The sequence below is a fragment of the Sceloporus occidentalis genome, unplaced genomic scaffold (assembly GCF_023333645.1).
Source record: "Sceloporus occidentalis isolate IW3139 unplaced genomic scaffold, rSceOcc1.0.p SCAF_68, whole genome shotgun sequence".
Taxonomy (NCBI): Eukaryota; Metazoa; Chordata; class Lepidosauria; order Squamata; family Phrynosomatidae; genus Sceloporus; species Sceloporus occidentalis.
Genome location: NW_028317048.1, coordinates 3697432 through 3722773, shown reverse-complemented (window position 1 = coordinate 3722773; position 25342 = coordinate 3697432). Strand labels below are relative to the sequence as shown.

The 25342-nt window shown below is 37.6% G+C and overlaps 1 protein-coding gene across 1 annotated transcript; it reads left to right on the top strand.

Moving 5' to 3' along the window:
• Nucleotides 1–3744: 3744 nt before the first annotated feature.
• On the top strand, nt 3745–22752 carry LOC149286531 (keratin, type II cytoskeletal 80-like). Its single transcript, XM_089493939.1, has 9 exons — nt 3745–4008; nt 5212–5420; nt 10459–10519; nt 12337–12432; nt 18339–18503; nt 18788–18913; nt 21076–21296; nt 22538–22581; nt 22673–22752. Exons 1-9 carry the CDS (start codon nt 3745–3747, stop codon nt 22750–22752), a joined length of 1266 nt encoding a protein of 421 aa, XP_089350065.1.
• Nucleotides 22753–25342: the final 2590 nt, after the last annotated feature.

Genomic DNA, 25342 nt, shown 5'->3' with positions numbered 1-25342 from the left:
TTAATGTGTGGATGCATTAATGAATATGTGTAAATAATTTGTGTGAAAGAATAAATGATTGTGTGAATGAAAGTGAGTGACTGTAAAAGTGTTTGTGTGAATCATAGGTGTATAATTGTATTTGTCAAAAAAGCAAAGATGGTGCAGGTAGCGTGTTTAGAGGACAAAGATGGCATACGCTCAGCTGTTTGGGTACAAAGTTGACTCATGCTGGACTGTTTGGCGACAAAGATGGCACGTCCTATGTGTGTGTAATTTAGGTGCTGGTCGGGTTCTATGTGGGCAATGTGGACGCCAGGGTTGGCTTTGGGGTGTGCGACCTGTGATCTATGCCTGTAATTTAGGGGGTTTTAGCTATACCTTTAATGCAGAGTTTTTATGTGAATTCCAATTCATATATACCTGCAAAGCTGGGTTTTGTGTCATTCTGTGGATCTGCATCTGCTATGTTTTCATACATTATTTATGTTTACCTGCAAATATAGGATTTGTATGTCTTATTCAATTGATTAATACTTGGAGTGCTGTTTCCATGTGTTGTTTATTTGATCTATACCTTCAGTGCTGAGTTTATATGTGATTTCCAGTTGATCTATACCTGCAATGCTGGGTTTGTGTGTTCTGTTGGTTTATACCTGCAATGCTGTTTCCATACATTATTTATGTATACCTGCAAATACAAGGTTTTTTTGTCTTATTCAGTTGCATGTGCTGTTTCCATGTGTTGTTTATTTGATCTATACCTGAACTACAGGGTGTAAGTAAAAGAGCGGTATGGTTTAGTGAATGAGGGGACAAAGGGATGATTACAGGGGAGAGGACCTCTCAATGTCACGGTGCAGTCAGAAGGACTGACTCTCACTGTCTTCCCCTGATCTGCAGTCAGTGTGGCAAATATTTTTTTTTGGTGTGGTAGCGGAGCGAGTGATTGCATGCAAGGGAGCGTTGAGTGGGGCCCAAGGAAATGCTTGGGTAGGGTCCAATTTTTTCACTATAAAATATATTGGTAACAGGGTTTAATGTTTATATATATATATATATATATATATATTGGCAGCGGGGGCAAATATTTATATATGTTTTGGCAGCAGGGTTTAATATTTATATATATTGGCAGCAGGGTCTAATATTTATATATATATTGGCAGCAGGGGCTAATATTAAAGAATGAAAAATAACTGCCAGTTCAGCTGTTATTTTGAAATCATATTTCAATCACTTCAAAGAGATAAGTACATATGATGTAGTTAAAAATGCACGTCTAACGCATATATATATATATATATATATACCGTATTGGCCCGAATATAGGCCGCACTTTTTTACCCCACTTTAAGTCTTTAAAGTGGGGGTGCGGCCTATATTCGGGGTCTAGCACCCGAGGCGCCAGGGTTAGGATACAGATCCCCTGCAGCGGAGCAGGGGACCTGTATCCTACTCTCCGATACGCTCAGACAGCCTCCCCTGCACGGGAGATTGTCTAAGCGCATTGCACAGACGTTCACCGGCAGCGGCGATGTTCGTAAACCCCCGCTGCCGGCACGTCTGCTCGGTCTGCTTTAACAATCTCCCTTACCGGGAATTCCCACGAGAGGAGTCCTGGCAAGGGAGATTGTTAAAGCACATCGTGCAGACGTGCCGGCAGTGGAGGTTGTTTACGCGCATCGCCGCAGCCGGTGAACGTCCGCACACTGCATTTTAGCTCTGCCCCCAAGACTTACCAGAGCAGACTCCCGGGTGTCTTGCAGGGCTGGCAGGGGACATCTACGCAATAAGCGTATACAACTTCCAGTGCCGGCACTTCCGAGATGTCCCCCTCCGGCCCCGCAAGGCACCTGGGAGTCTGCTCTGGTAAGTCGGGGGGGGGCAGAGTGGCAGCATATCTCGAGGAGGGAGGACAGAGTGGCAGCATATCTCGGGGGGGGGGACAGAGTGGCAGCATATCGGGGGGGACAGAGTGGCAGCATATCTCGGGGGTGGGGGGGACTTCTTTAAAAAAGCACCAAACTTTTAGGGTGCGGCCTATATTCGGGTGCGGCCTATACCCAAGCCAATATGGTATATATATATATAGTATATGTACCGTTTTATAATTGGCCCCCTACTTTGGTCCCTGGCCCCCCATGTGCACCCCCTAAATATGAAAGCTGGAGCATTTGCCAACTCTATGCAACTCACAGATTATTGATTTTGTGAGTTGCCTGTTTTTTTGACTTGCATACCCTTGAACCTACTGCATTTTTTGCTTGTGCATGCAAGCCGACATTAGTAAATTTATTAGTTTGCTGCTTACTGAATAGAGACATAAGTTTTACATGGGCAACACATTTAGTGGTGGTACTCAACTACCCCAAACCATACCCAATTATAGTGCAAAGTTGAAGCGGTACAATGTTGAACCACTTCTAAACCTAAGGCCAATTGTGCCATACTTAGAGTGACCAAAGGAGTCAAAATTACAAATCACACAGAGCTACAAGAACACGTAGGCAGATTTTGGTGGTGCTTTTATCCCCTTCACAATCAAAAGCACAAATGAAAAAATCTTGTACAATAACATACAGGTTCCATACAGGTGTATATTTGTCTTGTACAAATATGTGAATTTGTTACTCATATTGAAACAAAGACAGGGCCGGACTGGCCTACCATGAAACCTAATAGTTGACGACTATGCGATAGCTGCCTTCCCCTGGGCGAAAAAGAGAGTTTCCTCACAGTGTTGCTCAGCCGGCCTCCGGACCAGAGAAATTTGCAGGTGAAAAAAGTAAATAAGTGAATGAATGATTGTCTATGTGTTTGAGGTCACAGGTGGCTCAGGCATGTTCTTTAGTGGGAAGAGGTGGCAGGCTCTTTAGGGGCAGAGATCACAGGGCATAGATGGCACAGGCAGGCTGTTTAAGGGCAGAGATGGCAAAGGCAGACTATTTAGGCGCAGAGATGGTACAGGCAGGCTGTTTGGGGGCACAGACAGGCTCTTTGGGGACAAAGATGACACAGACAAGCTGCATGGGGATACTGACTGGCTACATGGGGCAAAGATGGCACAACCATATTTGGGGGAACAGATGGCTCAGACAAGCTGTTTAGGGGCAAATGTAGCATAGACAATCTATTTGGGGGCACTGTTGGACATGTTGTTGGGGAGCCCTGGGGCAATTCTGGCACCATGGCCCTTTGTTTTCTAGTTACGCCCCTGGTGCAAAATATACGGGGCTCATGTCCAAATATTTCCAGGGCTGCTTTTCATTCCCAGTCTGGCCAAAAACAAAGACCTCTAAAATGTAATTTCCAAATGCAGTACAAGTATTGAAACAGAAACAAAGCATTTTTATTTTTTTACATCAGTAGAATGGCTCGTATTGTTGAAAAGAATTTCCTTGCATCACGTGAAAATAGAACCTGTCCCAGCGCGCCTTCCTTCACCATTTGTCTATTACAATGACTTGTACTGTGATTCCTTCACATACTTTTCCAGCGTGTGTGATTGCATGTGTAGTTTTGTATACATACAGGTGTATTCGGCAATGCCTTATTTTTGTGATTGAAGCTGGGGCATTAGCATATTGTGTGGCTGACACCCCACTGTTTTTTCCAGAGAACTGGTAATTGCAGCCTCTCCCTGTGTCTTACAGGCACACCCAGACACTGTGCTCCTTCTTTGGAAAGACAGTGCTGCTCTGTGTTTTCTGTCGGAAACAGAGTTTTTCCACAAGTCCACAGCTGGTACATTAACTAGGCTGAATGGCTACTTACTCTCAACTATCTGACTATGATTCATCTCCATGGCAACCAGATACTTTCAAGGCAAGAGAGAGTAAATTAAGCAGCCCTCCTACATCAATACATTACACTAAGGATGTTAGTATTACTAATGGCTCTCAGTCTGAAGTCTTCGAGGAGACCTTTAAATCCACACTTAAGGTGACCTCTGACAGCTCATCACCACTACATGTGGAGGACACCGACTCCAAGTTAAGTACCACCCTCGCTTCCTTCATGGACAAGGTGAGTATTAGGAGATTTATAGTTGATAACATGAGACAGCTTTTTATGATATACAGTTAAAATACAGAAAGAAGCATAAATGGCACAAACTATAGTATTCAAGATGCTATGAAATGCAACTGTCATCATACTCAAGCACACAGGACCGACAATTAAACAAACACAGATTGGTTGTAGATGATAAGATTTTTTATATACAGCAGCTGAAGTGCCAAAGGCTTTCCCTGTTGAGTAGGATTAATATTCTGCTGAAAGACATGTCAGCGAGTGGTTACTTTCTATGTACTAGCCATTGTGCTCTTGATATACAAAATAATAGCACAGTGTCACACTATTGACCAGCGTTGGACATATTTAAAATTAGGAAAGTGTGTAAAATGTAAAAAGTAATGAAAGATCAATGATGTGTAATTAAAATAAACAGTATTGAAATGAATTGTGCTGTTTGGCATTAACAATGGTGGTTAGTGACTAAGGACCACATAATGTAATGCTGTGCTGGACCAGTTTATATTATTTAGGCTACTTTGATATGAATTAGGGGATAAGTATAAATAGTTTAAATTTTTTGATTAAATAATCTTAATAATTTCATTCAGTGAAAAAAATAAATACATTTTTATTTGTGTTATATGTATGAAGATGCATGTACTATAACATTACATTTTGATTATAATATGCACAACTATATTTGGGGTCTTTTGAGGTGGCCACAAAAACGCTGGGGCCCAAGGATGTGTTGGACATAAAACAGAGACTTAGGCCTTGTACTAAGGTTAGCGCTTTAAGCAGACAATTTAATTTGGACCCCTCCTGCATGCACTTGCACACTTACAAAGAAACTTAAAGGCGGTAACTCAAATCAGCTCAGCTTCCTCGCGGATCAATCCCAAGCCCACCTACCTATATGGTAAGGCTGGCCATGCATTGACTAGAGAAGTGGACAGAAATTATTATAAGTAATAATTTGTGAGGCTGCTAGGTTAATAAATATATAAAAACATAGGCCCATGCACTGTGAATCATCTAAACAATACAATTTGCAACTACTAGTAATTTAGGTGACTATTAACTACTTAACCTACAGTTTGAGTTCTGACAGTTTAGGATTTTAGGGCGGGCAGATAATTTATAAAAAAATTACATGGGTAAGTAAGTACTTAGGTTGAAATCAAAGTATAGCATATACTTTGTCTGTTGCAGATAAGATACTTAGAAAAACAAAGAGAGATCTTGGAAGACCGTTGGGCCATGCTACAAGTAGAAGAAAACTCCCAAAAAGATTTGGAGCCAATTTATCTGTCGTACATCAGTCGGCTCCTTGGTCAGGTGAATCGTGTCACTCAGAAGAACCACCATACACAATTCAACTTGTTGGACATGATGGATTCCGTGAAAGATAACAAGAACAAGTTAGTTTCATTGTTGGGATGGGTTTTCTTAATTTCCTTACTCAACATCAACCAGATATAATTAAATGTAAATTAGCATCCAAAAATACATAACCTTGAAAGATAGCTGTACTGAACTGGAAGCTCCTGAACATATAACCACCTTTGTGCTGTTATTGGCCTCCAAAATAATCAAATTAATTATATTTGATGTATACAATTCCCTTAATTAGCACATTCTTAAATAAGGTATAACATTGGAAAATGTGTTTTCAGTTAGGATTTACATATCTGTCATTGGTAGCCAAGGCTTTCTTTAAGGCAGCAGCAGTGGGGCCAGGAATTCCATGTGAGCCCAAAGCTGTTGGAGTTTGTTTCCAAGGGAGTTGGAGGCAAAGGGTATTAAGAAGGATACAGGGTGGTGCATATAATGAAATGATTCGGGCTGGGTGGAATAATGGAGAATCTTGAGGTGGGGGTGTTTAAGCAAATTGCAAATATGTGTCCTGGAAAAATGGCCTTTGTGAGAACACCCAATAAAGCCAATTTGAGGTGATTGTTTTGAAGAATTATGTAGCTTTATCCTTGTTCACATGATATGCCTTTTAACCCTCTGCGTCCATCGCGCATACACCCTCCGACTGTCAGAGAGAATTCCCCGCACCAGTGCAGGGAACTCTCCTCACTGACAGCGGGGGAAGGTCTGCGCGATGGACGCAGACAACCCCTGCTACTATCGCACCTCCTTCCGGCTGCAGCAGAAGTAGTCTACGCGAATCGCGTAGACGTCTACACGCTGCCCCGGCTACACACCGGGGAGTCAGAAGCACCGGTAAGTTTGGGGGGGCATAAGACAGAAAGATCCAGGTCCCCTGCAGCGCTGCGGGGGATCTGGATCTTAGTCTCATAGTCAGACCTATTTGAGGTCTGATTATAAGACGACCCTGATTATAAGACTGGCATTTGCTCTGAAAAAAACCTTGTCTTATAATCGAGCAAATATTGTATTATGTTAATAATATTAACAAATCTTAGCTAGGTTAAGGACACGAGGTGCGGCCATATTGTTTTTACGAGTGACCTCATATGAGGCAATTACGATACAAAGGCTTAAGATACAATGTCCTAACCTGAGACGCTGGGGCACTAGTGATGTCACTTGAAGTTTTGTCCATAATATGTGGAGGTTGTTATAGCATCCTATCACTTTGCTCCTACATTACATGGGCAGTGTTGCGCCTCTTCCATATGCATTGTGGGTTAAAAATGTACTGAAAGCCCAGCAGAGAGATACTTGTAGGGATAACTGACATATTGGGACATAAGCCTGGGACAGTTTGCAGCTATTTAGGTGACCATTAAAATCACCCAAGAGGCGTTGTTCCAATTTATGTAATATAATATATATTACAAAATCTAAATTGCACTCTCTAGTATGTTAAGCAAAAAACCTTACCAGATATTCTTTTTAAAATTGTCTGGGCATGTTTAATCACCTAGCACAAAACCGAAACTTTTCAGAAGAGTTTTTTTTAGTTGCAATGGCAACAACCTATCACGCATTTTCTCTTGTATCACGTGGCAATTAATGTTTCCTGGGGACAAATATGAATAGGTCAAATTTCTACATGATTAAATAATTCTCTCCAGAAACTATGAATGATGTTTCTTGTACTGCATTTAATTACAAAAGCAATACATTTAGCGCTGCGTAAACTGTTGGCGCTATATAAATAAAGGATAATAATAATAATAATAATAATACATTTAGCAGAGCTCTGACTATGCATGACTTTATATGCAAGGCTATAACAGGAGACACTGATTTAATTACACTTTGTGGTTTATGTGCTATAGCAGCACAAATAGCAAAATGGTTGCCACCGGAAAACGTATTTATTGTATTCCTCCCATATCATAAATCTGGCACTTGGGCCTCTGCCCATTTGTTGCCCTTGGTTTATTCTCTTGTATGATTCTCTGGTCTGAAATCTAGTTGTCTTCTCTCTGAAAACACAAATAAGCAATTAGAATACAGCTATACAAGTACTTCATAATTTAGAAATCAATCTACATTAGGTATTAGTGAACTTTTATAATTTTAAGTCATCATTTTCAATAATAATAATAATAATAATAATAATACTTAAAGCAGGTAATGACTCTTAGACCACAACGCTCCCTTTCATGCTAATCTTCTGTTTGTCAGACGCCCTTAATTATTGCATAAGTCATTCTTATCTAGTGCCAATTAAATAGTTTAGCAGGAATTCTTATAGACATAATAGAGGCAATGCATTGTAGTTCACACAAATTCTTATTTTATTTTATAATCATTTTCACAATAACAAGCAAACTTTCTATTGTTTGGAATTTCATCTAAAGACAATTCTGAGGCCCCAAAAGCTTATGGCACATATGAGAATTCCAACAGCCCCAGATACAATCATTGAGAGGGACAGCTCAGTACAGGAAGGGTCTTCTTGACTGGCACTGGGCTTGTTCTTCATGGTAAACCAAAATATTTGGTGCCTATATTATGCTAGCCAAAATGCTAATATAAATTATGAAATGCAAAATAAATATATATATATATATATATATATATATATATATATATATAGAATTGCACAGCATTAGGGGCTTTATTAACAAGCTGAATTGCATTACACTGCATGCTTTCAAGACTACTTAAGTCTTTACTTATATATGATATAAAAGGCCTGAAGAAAATACAAAATAGTTTTGAACAATTCCGATTTTAGGTTTGGTTAACCAATAATATCATTGGTATCATGTTTACCAAATGTTCTCAGTATTGTGTTATAAAGTGCTTTACTTTAAAAGAGAAAGCATTAATTAAGCCATCTACCCTAAGTGCCAAATTCTGATAACTCCTGTTAAATTCCACTGATGTCACTTGCTAATTCTTTGAGTGTTTCATGTAACTGGGACGTCAAGTGACTGTGGGGCTAATCCTCTGGAGCATTTTTTTCAGCTAGCTCAGTTGCTATATTGTAACTTAAAAGTCTAATTGGTTAAGATTGGCTAAATCTATTGACATGAAACTTAAATACCGGTATGATTTAATTACACTACATTCTGTCATCAATAACCACAAAAGACCTCAGTGAATTTTGGGAAAGTGTCAAGCTTGGGAACAAGACCCAATTTTACCTAATGTATCATATTGCTTTGTCTTAATCAGTCAATTCTCATTTTGTCATGCGCTTTTGAGTGTATACAGTGCATACTGTAAAAAGGTACATGTTTTGCGTGAAATAATAATAATAATAAACTTACTAATGGAAATATACCCCTGAATATGTTTTTCCTATGGTCATTATTAAATCATTCTTGTTTAAATTCTACTCCAAAATATAGATTGCTGATAAAACTGATAATTATAAAGAAAAAATGTTTGAATTAAAACAAAAACTCTTGTTGCCTTCTACCCTCTAAACAGTTTTATAGACTTGTCACTCAATAGTCTGTTTTGTTTTGATTCTGATGGTGCTGATTTTAAAATGACTGGCCTGTAGTGACTTGACTCTCCCAAGCATCTGTCCATATGCCAAGTGATAACTTTTGTTCGTACATCATCATTTGCAGTTATTTCTGCTTTTGCACACAAATACTGTATAATATATGATAATATAGATAATAAGCAAGTTCTGAAGTGCAAAGGTTCATCATACAAGCAAATGTTTCCATCACATACTTTTAATTTGTAGTGTCAATTTCCAGCTGTGCCACACCTTACAAACTGGATCCTTTTATGGATAGCCTGGCTTCCTTAGAAAGATCAAGTTCAATTCCAGGAAGCCATCTTCCAAGCATCTACATTTCCATTTTCTCTTCATCGCTAACAGCAGCCATTATACCGTAATTACTTGTTGGTACTGTATATTGTATATGTATACATTTTAAGATTCAGAATATCCTTCCCTCTTTTTGAATCTGAACACATCTGAACTACTGGGAAAAAGTAGTCCTAGTTAAATGCTTGATGATTCTTAATGCTGCATCAATAATAGGGCTACTTCAAACATATAGCAAATTATCCCTATGTACAAATCAGTTTGCTTCTGTGTGTCCCATATAGACACTGCAAATTTTGATTCTTTTTTTTGCATATTTGTATACTTGAAAGAAGTATTGCCAAAATTAACAATTGTTTTTATTGTAATTGCATTAATAATAATTTTATTCTCAATTATTGTTGTCCAGCTGGCCCCAAAATGTCTATTCTGTTGTCAGTAGTGGGGCAGTGTAGTTATCTTCTGAACACTAAAATAGGGCCGTCAGTCTCTTTAAGCATGCGTTACGCTCATCAAATACGATGCACTAAGTATATGTTAAATGACTTTTCTGCTATTTCTGTTATTTAACTATTTGTACATACACATACAGTATATATATATATATATACACTGTATACTGTATATATTATATATATATCCCAAACCGATTCACCATGTATTGACTATACTGTATATAATACATATATATATATATATATATATATATATATATATATATATATATTCTTTAATGAATCAGTGACATTTAAAGCTGAGACACCAAATTGCTGGGAGGATCCTAACAATTTATTGTATAAAAGCAGTTGTAATTGTGTTGCATCACTTATAAAAACTTAATTTGCTATTATTAATAGCATATTGGGCTTCTGCAAGGAACTGCTATAATTATGCCTTATATGCCTTATAGTTAAGCCACACAGTAAATGACACCATCATTCATCAAGTATTTTAATTCTAAGTTTGCAATTACATTTATGATTCAATTGCCAAATAGCTTTCTTGGGTATAGGTAAATAGTGTGTTAAAAGGGATTTCATAAAACAGGAGCTATAGTATATAGTTTAATTGAGTGACCATTTATTGAATTACCAATATAATGCAATTGGGGGATGGATTTATTAAATTATTTAAATACTATATACAATTGGAGTATCGGAGTAAATATGTAATGTAATGTATATATATATATTTATTTATATAATTTATATATATTGTATTGTGTCCTCTTTTAACAGGTTTGAAGGTGAACTCTTCTTACACACACAATTGGAGTATTCCTTTGTAGATATGAAAAAGGTGCGTTTATTATATGTATATATATTATTTGTATTTGAAAATACTTTTTGTTTCTTATGGAAAATAGTTACTGTCTGCCTATGTCACTCAGTTTTTTACTGTGATTGAATGCTGCCAGCCTGCTCCTGTATGCTGTACTGATAAACTGTATTTTCCAGTTCATATAATCAATCTACATTTAAAGTATAAAAAGAAAATAATAATTTTATATTATTATTCATAAGAAAATGAAGTATAAAAACTATGTTGCAAACTATGCACTGTTAAAACAACTGTTACCTTGTTAATTAAGACATTTTTCTAGTAATATTTTCTGATTCATTTTGTCACATTACTTTTATATGTATGAAATAACTACTGTGCCAAAATAATATTTTATTTGTGCCAAGTCAACATATTTATTAGGAACTCATACAACATTAACCAACAACACAGTGAATGAAAATAGGACTGAAAACAAAGCATATAATACATAAAATTAATAATCCTTCCAACTGGGATCTCAAAATTAAATGCACTGCAGACCAGTGTAGAAATAGACAGAATATGTCTTCAATATTCTTTTATCTTTTAATATATTATATATGATTTATTTATAAACAGAATAATGACCATAAAACACAATTAACATAAGTCATATTAACACCATTTTAAGGAAGAAGTCTTCTGTATCAGTACAGAAAAAAAAAATAACATTTTTTGTACCACTGTAGCAACCAGTGGAATATTCCTGATTATTGAATCATTTTCAACTTTTCAAACTTTCCACCATAATAACTTTTCATACATGACACTAAGTATGCTGTTATCTTTAATGCTATGTTTCTGTTTTTTTGCTCTAGAATCCTTGTTTTAAATGAAGGGGCAACTGTCATGCACAGTAGAACATTGCTTTATTTGTCTTGATCAATTAAGTCTTAGATAAATTGTAAATGGAATATGTGTTTGTGTTGGTGAACCCGAATGATAACTGTGCATCTAGAGTGTTTGTATAGTACCACATTCAAGATACAATATTGTACATATGATTATTTAGGGTTGATGCCAATAAAACCCTTTTTATTGCTGGTCATTATTATTAACAAATTTGGAACAAACGTAAAAGGTTTCTTTAACTTGGTATCTTGTGACTGGCAGGAATTTTAAATTAACAGTAATGGACACACCTATTGCAAACTTATGAAAGGAGAGTTTTGAGGGGAGCTACAATATTAAGTCATCATCTTTACTTTACTTTATGAAGGGCCAACCCTTATTGGTTTCCCCTGCAAGAAAAACATGGTTGGGAAAATAAGCTTAAATTACCATCTCTATATACAATGTACACAGATAGTTATCACTACAAATGTCGTTATATTTCTGTAGTGTAGTGGAAGCCACTTAGCAGCCTTCCCTTATGTTAAAGAGGAAAGCTTCACGTTAACATCTCAACTGCTAATCCATCAGAGCTTTTCTAAAATTAAAGTCAAATTAAAATCTGATATTTCAGACCAGTTTATTATGGCTGCTTACTGCCATGGAAGCCTAGCCTGCTGCATACTCCTATAAGTGAATACTTTATAGAGAGATATAGTTTACATTCATTTTGGGATAGAAGTAATCACTAATTGAGGGCATCCTTTTAGGATGGTTGTTAGCAAAGACGGCCCTAACAGGGAATATGTCATTTTCCTCGTACTTTATATATAAATATTTCTATTTTTTTAATTTGAGTTTAACAACACTTGTCAAAATATCCAATTTCTAAATTTGTACTCAATAAATACTATTGTATTTTCAGGTTTGCTATTTACAGAGTATTATATTGTCTCCTACAGGATGTGGACACCTGCAGCTTAGATCGAACAGAACTGGAAATTAAACGGAGGGAGCTGAAAGGTTTGATAGAACTGATGAAATCCGTATATGAACAGGTGAACAACTTCAGTCTTTATCTGTAGAATATACTGCAATTAATTACATTACATTTATTTATAAAGCGCCGGCAGATTCCGTAGCGCTGTTACAGTCAGTAGAACAATTTCACATACAAAAACACATATAATAACAAACTGGTGCAAAGGAGAAGAGGGCCCTGCTCTTGTAAGCTTACAATCTAGTCGGTGGTTGTGGGGGAAGTGAGACAATAGGAGAGGACTGCTTGGATGGGGATGAGTTGATCTGGTTCGGATGACGCGTTGAAGCAGACATACTGGGTGGAAAACAGGGGTAACAGCAGGACATGAGGAGTTCAGGTGAAAGGTGTGAGTCATACCTGTAAGAGAAGGAGATATGGCAGACATTAGTGATTGCCAGAGAAGTAGTTGGATAAAAGCATGAAGACCAGGGATGGATGTCTGGATAGTCCATTGTAGCTCTTAACTTGGGAATTACAGTGTTTCCTGCAAAAACTCCTTTTTCAATCCACGAGACACAATATACTTACCCAAGTTGGCACTTTGCTCCTAAACAATTGGTTTACTGAGTAAACTAATTGCTTTACTGAGAATTAAACATCCCTTTTATACTGAACCCTCCCCCTAGATTGGTGTGTCTTTTTGGTTAGAAAGTACTGCCGTAGAATTCAAAACAGATATTGGATACTGTATAGGGGTGTATGCACTGCTGTTGCAATAAACCACCGATGATGATCTGGAACCAACTCTCTTAATTACACAGAGAAGGGTCAGGACCGCCCCATAGCTATGCGCCTGATATAATTTGCATCACACTTGGCTATAGCCCATTTTAAAAGATATAATAGACAAAGTAAACTTAAGTGGTAAGAAATCTATTCATAAAGTTTGGATAAGGTTTTCTTGGCTTAGAAACAAGTCTCCATCGAAAACATTAAAATTGGATTTTCTCAGCCAATAAGGTTGATTCATGTGATTCCAAAGAATACAGTCTTTAAATGAACCATTATAACATCTGCCTTGATAAACAAGGATATCCTTCTAGATACTCATGATGTCTTTTGTGCTAGGCTGTCACAACATTTAATAAATGATGCATTGATCTGTGCTTCTATTGAAAGGTATTAAAAACAGGGAACTGCTGTTAATTGTGTTGTTCTTACCTTTAGTTTTTTGGGAAAAAATATACATTTGAAATCAAGGTTTTATGGTTGTCTTAATAATTTGAGTTGTGTTTAAGTGCTTTATTTATTTTGTTGTACCCCTGACTTCTTTATGTATAGGCCACTTTTATTCTCTACCCTTTAAACATTATTAAACTCTGCATAGGACATATATGCATCACCTTCCAAATTTATATAATAGGAATGTATCAGTCTATGAGATAATTCAAGTATAGATATTGTCATTGCAACATGAGAAAAATTAAATTGGAAAAGTGTAATTGAAAGACAACAGTGCAAATATAAATTAAATGTAATTTATTTACGAGTAATACAATCAACTTGAATATTATATAGAAAAAGGACTTGGTGTGCAAATTGGTAAAAGTGGAGCAAATAGCATTAACAATCTATTGGGTGCTATTTTGTCTTATCACACTAGAGCCGCCGTTTTTACATTTATGATTGGATTCTGTTTAATGGCTTTTTAACATTCTTATAGGGCAGCCAATATGGGATAGCCAATATGTTCCAAATCAGTTTTTGAGAATATGTTATTGCACCTTCTAGGGCTTCCCAGTTTAACACTAACAAACTGCTCTTGTCTACATGCAACTTGGAGGAATCTGCTAACATAATTCTGCCAGCAACATCAACTCCAGTGGCAAAAAACTAATAGTGATGGTTCACAACATCTTCTCAGGCACCAAACATATGTATGTTACACATAGAGATTAGCAGTAGAGTGATATGGAGTATCCATTCTCACTAGTATGCCAACCTCATAGTTACGTAGGCTGAAAAAAGACATGCGTCCATCAAGTTCAGCCTTTCCTATATCTGTTAATTTGTTTCTGTTGATCCAAGAGAAGGCAAAAAAACCCCGGTTTCCCTCTTTCCAATTTTGCACTAACCAGGGAAAAAAATTCCTTCTTGACCCCAAAATGGCAGTCAGATTTCTCCTTGGATCAATAAGACAATAGGAGAGGACTGCTTGGATGGGGATGAGTTGATCTGGTTCGGATGACGCGTTGAAGCAGACATACTGGGTGGAAAACAGGGGTAACAGCAGGACATGAGGAGTTCAGGTGAAAGGTGTGAGTCATACCTGTAAGAGAAGGAGATATGGCAGACATTAGTGATTGCCAGAGAAGTAGTTGGATAAAAGCATGAAGACCAGGGATGGATGTCTGGATAGTCCATTGTAGCTCTTAACTTGGGAATTACAGTGTTTCCTGCAAAAACTCCTTTTTCAATCCACGAGACACAATATACTTACCCAAGTTGGCACTTTGCTCCTAAACAATTGGTTTACTGAGTAAACTAATTGCTTTACTGAGAATTAAACATCCCTTTTATACTGAACCCTCCCCCTAGATTGGTGTGTCTTTTTGGTTAGAAAGTACTGCCGTAGAATTCAAAACAGATATTGGATACTGTATAGGGGTGTATGCACTGCTGTTGCAATAAACCACCGATGATGATCTGGAACCAACTCTCTTAATTACACAGAGAAGGGTCAGGACCGCCCCATAGCTATGCGCCTGATATAATTTGCATCACACTTGGCTATAGCCCATTTTAAAAGATATAATAGACAAAGTAAACTTAAGTGGTAAGAAATCTATTCATAAAGTTTGGATAAGGTTTTCTTGGCTTAGAAACAAGTCTCCATCGAAAACATTAAAATTGGATTTTCTCAGCCAATAAGGTTGATTCATGTGATTCCAAAGAATACAGTCTTTAAATGAACCATTATAACATCTGCCTTGATAAACAAGGATATCCTTCTAGATACTCATGATGTCTTTTGTGCTAGGCTGTCACAACATTTAATAAATGATGCATTGATCTGTGCTTCTATTGAAAGGTATTAAAAACAGGGAACTGCTGTTAATTGTGTTGTTCTTACCTTTAGTTTTTTGGGAAAAAATATACATTTGAAATCAAGGTTTTATGGTTGTCTTAATAATTTGAGTTGTGTTTAAGTGCTTTATTTATTTTGTTGTACCCCTGACTTCTTTATGTATAGGCCACTTTTATTCTCTACCCTTTAAACATTATTAAACTCTGCATAGGACATATATGCATCACCTTCCAAATTTATATAATAGGAATGTATCAGTCTATGAGATAATTCAAGTATAGATATTGTCATTGCAACATGAGAAAAATTAAATTGGAAAAGTGTAATTGAAAGACAACAGTGCAAATATAAATTAAATGTAATTTATTTACGAGTAATACAATCAACTTGAATATTATATAGAAAAAGGACTTGGTGTGCAAATTGGTAAAAGTGGAGCAAATAGCATTAACAATCTATTGGGTGCTATTTTGTCTTATCACACTAGAGCCGCCGTTTTTACATTTATGATTGGATTCTGTTTAATGGCTTTTTAACATTCTTATAGGGCAGCCAATATGGGATAGCCAATATGTTCCAAATCAGTTTTTGAGAATATGTTATTGCACCTTCTAGGGCTTCCCAGTTTAACACTAACAAACTGCTCTTGTCTACATGCAACTTGGAGGAATCTGCTAACATAATTCTGCCAGCAACATCAACTCCAGTGGCAAAAAACTAATAGTGATGGTTCACAACATCTTCTCAGGCACCAAACATATGTATGTTACACATAGAGATTAGCAGTAGAGTGATATGGAGTATCCATTCTCACTAGTATGCCAACCTCATAGTTACGTAGGCTGAAAAAAGACATGCGTCCATCAAGTTCAGCCTTTCCTATATCTGTTAATTTGTTTCTGTTGATCCAAGAGAAGGCAAAAAAACCCCGGTTTCCCTCTTTCCAATTTTGCACTAACCAGGGAAAAAAATTCCTTCTTGACCCCAAAATGGCAGTCAGATTTCTCCTTGGATCAATAAGCTGTTTCCCCATAATTAAAGATTATATCCCTGAATATTATGTTTTTCCAGGTATCCATCCAGTTGCAGTTTAAACGTCTGTACAGACTCCGATAAAACTACCTCTGCAGGCAGAGAATTCCACATCCTTATTGTCCTTACTGTAAAAAACCCTTTCCTCTGCTTTAGTCTAAATCTCCTTTCTTCCAGTCTGAACGCATGACCAAGTGTCCTATGCATAGTCCTGTTTATGAACAGATTACCACACAATGGTTTGTATTGGCCCCGAATATATTTATATAATGTTATCATATCCCCTCTGAGGCGACGCTTTTCTAAACTAAACAGATTTAAATTAGTTAACCATTCTTCATAACTATAGTGCTCCATTCCTTTTATTAATTTTGTAGCCCGCCTCTGCACCCTTTCAAGTGCTATGATATCCTTCTTTAGAATAGGTGCCCAAAATTGCACAGCATATTCAAGGTGCGGCCTTACCATTGATTTATACAGAGGCAAAATTATATCTTTATCCTGCGACTTGATGCCCCTTTTTATACACGACAATACCTTACTGGCCTTAGCAACCGCAGACTGACATGGCACATTGTTGCCTAGTTTGTTGTCTATAACAATTCCCAAATCCTTCTCATTTGTCGTTACCCCTAATTCACCACCGTTTAGGGTGTAGGTTGCTTGTGCATTCGCTACCCCAAAGTGCATAACTTTACATTTGTCTACATTGAATTTAATCTGCCATTTGTGTGCCCAGTCCCCCAGTCTATCTAGATCCCTCTGTAACACAGTAATATCCTGCTCGCCCTGTATAACTTTACCTAGTTTAGTGTCATCTGCAAACACAGAAACATGACTTTCAACACCTACTGCCAGGTCATTTATAAATATGTTGAATAAAATTGGTCCCAGAACAGAACCCTGAGGGACACCACTTACCACTTTTGACCAGCTTGAAAATTTACCATTTATAACAACTCTCTGTTCTCTATCTCTAAGCCAATGTTCTACCCAAGAACAAGAATTTGCATCTAGACCAATTTCTTTCAGTTTGAATACTAACCTATTTTCATCTTGTCCTTGAAAAGTATGTTAGTCTCCTGGTCAGTTCATTAGCCCACACCTCATATCTAGCAAAATCCATAGTGTTCTATTATTCAGTTCAGCTTACATGTTATTTGGTGACAGATATATTATTAGTATGTATGATGGAGCATTTTTTGTAGGCTAAATATAGCTATTTGTATGCATTAAATTAATAATAATTTTCCATTAGAACCTCTTCATGAATTGTCGCTTGTTGGAATAATTAAACTTGTATTTAAAAATAATTATACAGATTGTTATCATAGTACATTTTATTAAGCTTGATAACATTTTCCTACTGAAACAAGATCAAATATTCTGTTTGAACAGTCTGAGACAACTCGATTAAAACAAGTCTTCAATTATCAATAGCATTGGTTCCATTATATATATATATATATATATATATATATATATATATAATCTTAATTTCAGGAACATCAGCCTTTTGGGAAATCAAGTCCCTTGGTTTTCTGTTGCTCAATGAGTTGGTAAGAGGATCTTTGATCTCCCCAACTGGCCTATGTACGCTATGAAAGCTGTGCCAGCTCATCATAGCCTCTATAGACTTCATGCAACACCGTTTGCACCATAACAAATATTGTAATACTGTATCTGTCTGAATATATACCAGAACCTTAAATATTGATTTACTTAGAAACTCAGTCCTGGTACCAAAAAGTGGGGTTTATGTTTGGGTTTATACAATGTGTAATAGATTAACTTTATATAATAGCAATGTTTGCAGAAAACAATACTTTCCAAAAATTATTTGTGCATACCTTTATTTGCAGGAACTGAAGGAGTTAATTGAAGAGACAGGGGACATATCAGTTCTAGTGAACATGGACAGTAGTTGTCACTTGGACCTGGAGAGTATCGTAGAAGAGGTGAAAGAGCGTTATGAAAGTATTGCAGCTCGGAGCCGGAAGGAAGCTCAGGCACTGTCCAAGAGCAAGGTATTCATACATATAGTGCCTGTTACCTGTAGCGTGATCCGAGCGCCTATGCGCTATGTAAACCCTCAGAGGGCTATCATTGCTTGTGGTAGTCCCTTTGCAATTCACTAGCATTCTGTGTAATATTTCAATTTCTGGTATTGACTTTGGCTTGATTCCTGAGTACTGTTGTATGCCGCCTGCCCTAAATTGTTATCGCTTGCATTAGCATTGCATTTGACCTTGATTGCATGAGACCTTTACAGTTACGCACAAATGCATGTACATTTTATTGTGATTTCTAGCTGCAGCAGGGTGCGCTAAGGGCAGGACACTGTGAGGTAGAACTGGAGAACAGCCGCACACAGATAAGTCAAATGAACAGTAAGATTCAACGCATGAGGTCAGAGATCTTAAGTGTTCAGAACCAGGTGGGTGTTCTTCAAGGTTATATGCAAGTTTTTATTCTCAAAGACAACTTTTTCCCTAAAAAAGTACAACATAACAATAAACACACTGTCTAATATAACCTTTTTGTCTAGATGTATTGGGTTTAGCAGAATGAACAAGCTTTAGACTGCAACTAATACAACTTTACTTTGTGTACGTTCAGAGCCGTAGCTAGCTCCTTTTGCGCCTGAGGCAAGAATGGAAAATTGTGCCCCCAGCTATTTTTTTTTACAGAGGTTATTTTATTTACACTGATTTTACACACTGCCTTTACACATACCTGTCCATAAACACACATACACATTGCCTTTACACACACCTGCCCATAAACACACATATACACACATACACTGCCCTTACACACGACTGCCCATAAACACACATATACACATACACTGTCCCTACACACACTGCCTTTACACACACCTGCCCATAAACACACATATACACGCATACACTGCCCTTACACACGACTGCCCATAAACACACATATACACATACACTGTCCCTACACACACTGCCTTTACACACACCTGTCGATAAACACACATACACATTGCCTTTACACACACTTGCCCATAAACACACATATCCACATACACTGCCCTTACACATGACTGCCCTTACACACACCTGCCCATTAATACGTATAGACACATACACTGCCCCTTCACAACACTGCCTTTTACACACATATACACACACCAGCTTACAAACATACAATTACACACATATATACACATACCCTTAAACACGACTGCCCATACACACTGTCTTTACACACACATGCCCATAAACACACATATACACATACACTGCCCTTACACAAGCCTGTCCACACACACACATATACACACATACCAGCTTACAAACACACAGATACCTACACTGCTCATCATCATCTATCATCTTCTATCTTCCATCATGTGGTGAGAGGATGAGGTCTGTGACTCCAGGCCTCTGCTGTAGTGCTTCCTAATCACTATGCGCTGGATATGATGTCACCCCGGCCTTCTGCATCATTTGCCGGTGCATAGTGATTAGGGAGCACGGAAGCCAAAGTCTGAAGTGTTGGGCCGGTTAGAGGGGGATTGTAATCTCCCCAACTAGCCCTGCTCATCGGACACCTCCTCCCCAGACCAGCGCTGATGGGGTTCCTGATGAGCAGGGCTGGTTGCGGAGAGCACAATCGTGCAGCTGCCTGGGCAGTCCCCTGAAGACCGGCTCAGGGAAGGTGGCCAATCTGGTTGCCTCCTCCCCTATAGATACGTTAATGTTTTTTTAGGGGCTTCGTGGTGAATCACATTGCTGACATCGATGTGATTCACCATGGCGCCCTGTTGGACTGGTTAGAGAGATCCGTATTAATAGTATAATCTTTCAGTAGCAATTCCCCCTTCACAGTATAATTGGCTTTGAAAAGGTCTGTTTAGGTAATATTAAAAAACTATTCAGCTTTATAATTTCCTAAGACATACATGAACTACTCACATACACCTAGTAAAATTCCCTACACCAATTCGCATACCACTTAATATATTACCAGAAACCATGTGTTTCCCTTCATACAGACAACATGGTATTTCTTCACTACACTGCATAGCCTTTTGTATACTTGTGCAGATTGCAGATAATTGGAAACTATGTGTTGTGTATAAAAGAATATTCTGGTGAAGAGTTTGAAAAGTGGTCAATGTTGCAAACCATGGGGTGGTCCAATTAGAATGGAGATTTCATTGGTTATTATGGTCATGAGTCCACTCTGCAGGTAGTTACCGGTAATTTAATACATAACTGCATGCAAAGGAATTTTAAAAACAATTATTATATAATTCTCCTTTGGAGGTACCCTTCAACTATTAAGCCTTTCAGTCATCAAAAATGCCATGTAAAGGTAAACTTATATTAGGTGTGGAAATATCAGTTTTTATGATATGGGTCAAACATGTTTTATTTAAAAAACAAAAAATTATCTCAGGTATCAAATTTCTTAAGTATTTCAAAAGTTATATTTATGAACTAAATATGTGAATATGTTCTTCTTGTCATAATGCTGCACAATATACCTGGACCCAAAACAGTTAGTTAATGAAATAGCTGTATTATATCTCCTAATGTGTGATTCTGATGTTTGAGGATGCAGTGTATACATCAGGAGCAAGAAGTGTCAAAGGCCAAGACAAAGAGTAGTACTGCACTTAAAGATGCTAATGTGAAGCTTGAGGAGGTCCAGGAAGCTCTGCAGAAGGCCAAGCAGGACATAGCTTGCCAAATGCGAGAATACCAGGAGCTGATGAACGTGAAACTGGCTCTGGATATTGAAATTGTCACTTACAAGAAACTGTTGGAAGGAGAGGAGAGCAGGTGAGCGGACACTGACAATTACAGTGTACACTTTATCCAGCTTGTGTAGATTATGTACGTTGTAGTAGTTATAAAGATTAGCATTGTGAGAGTCAACAATAATTTGTCATTACAGCCCTTTAAAGACATAAATTCATAAGAACCATAATTAAACGTTTTCTACCATGGCTGTGCTATATGGTATCTTCACATAAATGCCAATGGTAACACGAGAAAAAGCATGCATACTGGGCCTGATTCTTTAACTGAGATAAAATGTATCACCATTTTTAAACTAATGGTTTTTTTTTATTGATTTTGGTTGCAAACGTTAAGTGCATATCAACCTCAGGAGGCAACATTCTCTACTGTAAGTCATAGGCATACCTAGGAACTTACCTAGGGGAAATGGGCGGTAAGTGGGGCATGTCGCGACCTGGAGGATTCAGGTGTTGACCCGGAGAAGCGGTGCTTCATCTGGAGATCTCCAGGTCAAACCCGTAGAGGTCAGGCATGGTCATAAGAATTCTTGCCCCAGGAACTACTAAGCATTCAATAGCTTTACAATTCACCCAGTTCTCTGAGCTAGGCGTCTTGAGCGCTGTGTATTATATGGAAACACAGCATTTGATGGCAGATAAGAATTATTTGGCTTTCCTAGGCCATCCTGAAACCTTTATCCAGTCCTTGGTCACATCTTAGAATTTGGATTTTGTTTAACTTTACTCACTGGATTAGCATCTACTACTTCTGCTGGAAGGTTGTGCTACTTATCTACCTCCCTCTCAGCAAAGTAAAATGTCCTTACATCTAGTTTTAGATTATGACTTCTTGTTCTAATCTTTGCTAAATCCGTTTATGAATGCTTTATAAGGCAAGGAACTCAAAACGGAGAGAGAATGTGAATATTTTCAGACAAGTGCTTGCACGTTTTCATGCCTTGTGTATATATATTTTTTTGCTTTGTTTTTTTTGTTGCTAACCAAGCAAAGGATGCCTTTACATTTCCAGAACAGCACTCCAATATTTCTGGTGCTTGAACTGGGCTCCACCAGCACCCCACAATATCACAAATAAAGTTGTCAGCACTGCTGGAGTGCTGAGCGACTTTATTTTTTACATCTTTCTTGTCTCCAGTGAAACTAGGATAGTTTGCTTCTCCAGTTCCTCCATGGCCAGAAATGGTACTTAGCCACTTTTTAAGATATTCTTAAGATTACTAGATCATTTTCTATATATTTTTTTTTCTTTTTTCCCTTCAGGTTGCAAGCTCCACCTTCAGTTGTAAATGTTCACGTTGAAAGTGGTAAGTTCTACATTAAGCCATAAACACTATTTTATTGTTTGGTTTTTAGCCTTTTAGCTCAATATTTTTTCTTCCCTTTACCCTTTTACAGAAGTTCGAAAACCGGCGCCTTCTAGATTTAAAAGAAGCAGCAGTTCCAAGAGTCTTCAGAGCAGTTCCTCAGATTATTAAAGTAGTATTTTTATTATGGTAACCTTCCAACAACTTTCACCAAGCATTCTAGTTGCAATTTCAAAATGTAAAGTCAACCACAAGTGGTGAAGAAATGGCCTAGATCACTACAACATTTAAACAGTTCCTGTATACACATTTACATAAACCACTTTGCTTTTCACCTTATAGGATTCTATGAATAAACATAGTTCTGTCTTTTGTCTACACTCACATATTAGTCAAAATTAGGGAACAACCAATAACGTGGTTGTATATATGCATCAGTGTGAAAATGACAAAAATTTAATTTTTTATAGAGATCTTAAAAGAACTGAAACATGCATAAATTCTTCACTAGAGAAAAAAAATCTCACAGTTTAAGGTTTGGTCTACAGGTTTAATACATGACCTTCAATTTGTTATGAAAGGACACATATTATTTTAGATCTGTATAGTATCCAGTGGGAATGCAAAAAAACAAAAAAAAAAATAAGCAAGATCCAATCATCTAGCATTCCTTACATTTAAGATAACTTGCTTAGGTACCATATTTATTTCTAATATATCCCTGTGTGCTAGAATGTCCTGATGGTTCAACCATGGAGGACCTGCAAAAACCTATACTTTACAAATATCTTTGAAAACAGAAAATGTTTATTATGTCAAACTATGACTCATTCATCAAAAGAGGCAGCCCATTTCTCACACTCAGTAAGGTTCCAATAATTGCTAGAATGTCCTGGGGGTTAAACTTTGGAGGACCTGCAAAAACCTATACTTTACAAAATATCTTTGAAAACAGAAAATGATTATGTCAAACTATGGCTCATTCATTAAACTAGGCAGCCCATATCTCACACTCTCATTCTCTAATGTAAATTTCCAGGCAGCATTCTGATGAAGACTGAGTATAGAGGTATGGCTGATATGGTCCTACAGTATTACAGTCTCTATTAAGTAAGGGCTACATTGACCTGAACACCTTAACCACCCTAGGATGCACATTGCATTTTAAAAGGAGTGGCCCAAATGACAAATAAAATAGTATAGATTAGTAGTAGATTAACAGTTTGAGGATTTTTTCCCTGCAGCACAGGAAATGAGATTCTCCCCTGTCAGCAAAGCCCTGTCCTGACAGATGAAGTACAGTGGTGCTTGATGCAAGGGCTTGTTGCACTACAATAAAGCCTGGATGCCCGAACGCCGTAGTAAAATATGACACCACCAGAAACACTATGGAGATGAGAAGAGATCATGGATGGTCTCTTCAGACCCTGCTGGGATCTCAAATGACCCTCATCTCCTGCATGATCACAGATATGGTGGCTATGAATGCAAAACTGTAGGTGGGTTAAGACACAGGTATCTACTAATTTAAATGTAGTCCCAACCTCCCAGTTGAACTGAATAATAAACCATGAGCTAGCCTAAGCAGCTAATCCCGAGAGTAATATGACAATACATTGCTTGCGGTAAATTCTGATCAGCTTCAGAGTCAAATCCTCATCAAAGTAACTGGGGACACAACAAAGTAACTGGGTTTAACTTGATGGTTGCATTAAGGCTTAACACACTCAAGAATTTAATGTTTGTTACTAAAATATTAGTGGACACCAAAAAACATCAACTTGATCGCTTGTGCATCATCAAAGGATATTTCTCTCAGAATGGCATGACATAAGAAAGCAAATACAAGTGGCATTTACTTAGTTTAACAGTTTATCAAGATTGTTATTTGGAAGAATTCTTGAAATTGAGAAGTGATTTTTGTTTTTCTTTCTCTTAAAAACAATTCCTGAATGTTTTATATTTGAGAATTAAATGATCAATAAAGTATAAAATGCGTGAAAGCTCAATCACAATTAACTTTTACTATTTTTAACATTATTTGAAATTATATATTGATTTGAAACTATATATTTTTTTAATTATTTTTTTTGAGAGGCCATGGTCATGCTTTTCTGTCTCTACTACCATGCTTCATGAAGAAGGTGATATGGTGATTGCAAACTGTGGGAGCCACAGTGGAGCCAAGTCCCCAATCTTTGTCTTCTGGGGCATGCACTCCCGAAAGGATATGCAACCCCTTCCTTCCCACCCAGGCAAAATCCTTGGGGGGGGGGGCAGATTTTCTACGATCTCCCCGAGAGGAGATCCACTGAAGTCTTCAGATCCTCCCATACATGAAAACTTTCTTAGGGGGAGTGGGGGCCAGAAGGCACGCACCGCTCCCACCACCAATACTGGACTGAGTCCTCCGGGGCTCAGCTTCGCTGTGGGTTCAGGCGACCCAATGGTGGTAACTCATCCAAAGCCTGAATCAAACATGCTCTGAATCCGAAAAAACTTAAAAGTGTCGGTGCCAAAATAAGTGCCAGTGAGAGTATCACAGGCCCCAGCCAATGGCTGGTAAGATACAAAATTCACCCTCCACCACCAGCCAATGGCCAGGGCAATTTAAGAGTGGGTATATAAAAAAAAGGTGCATCATGAGGGGATCCAAGGTGAATACAACGTGCTTATCAACCCGTGCAAAGTGAAAAAAAAGTGTGCCCCCAAACACACTCAACACAGTGGCGAGTGTCCCAGCGGATCCATGCTAGGGGAT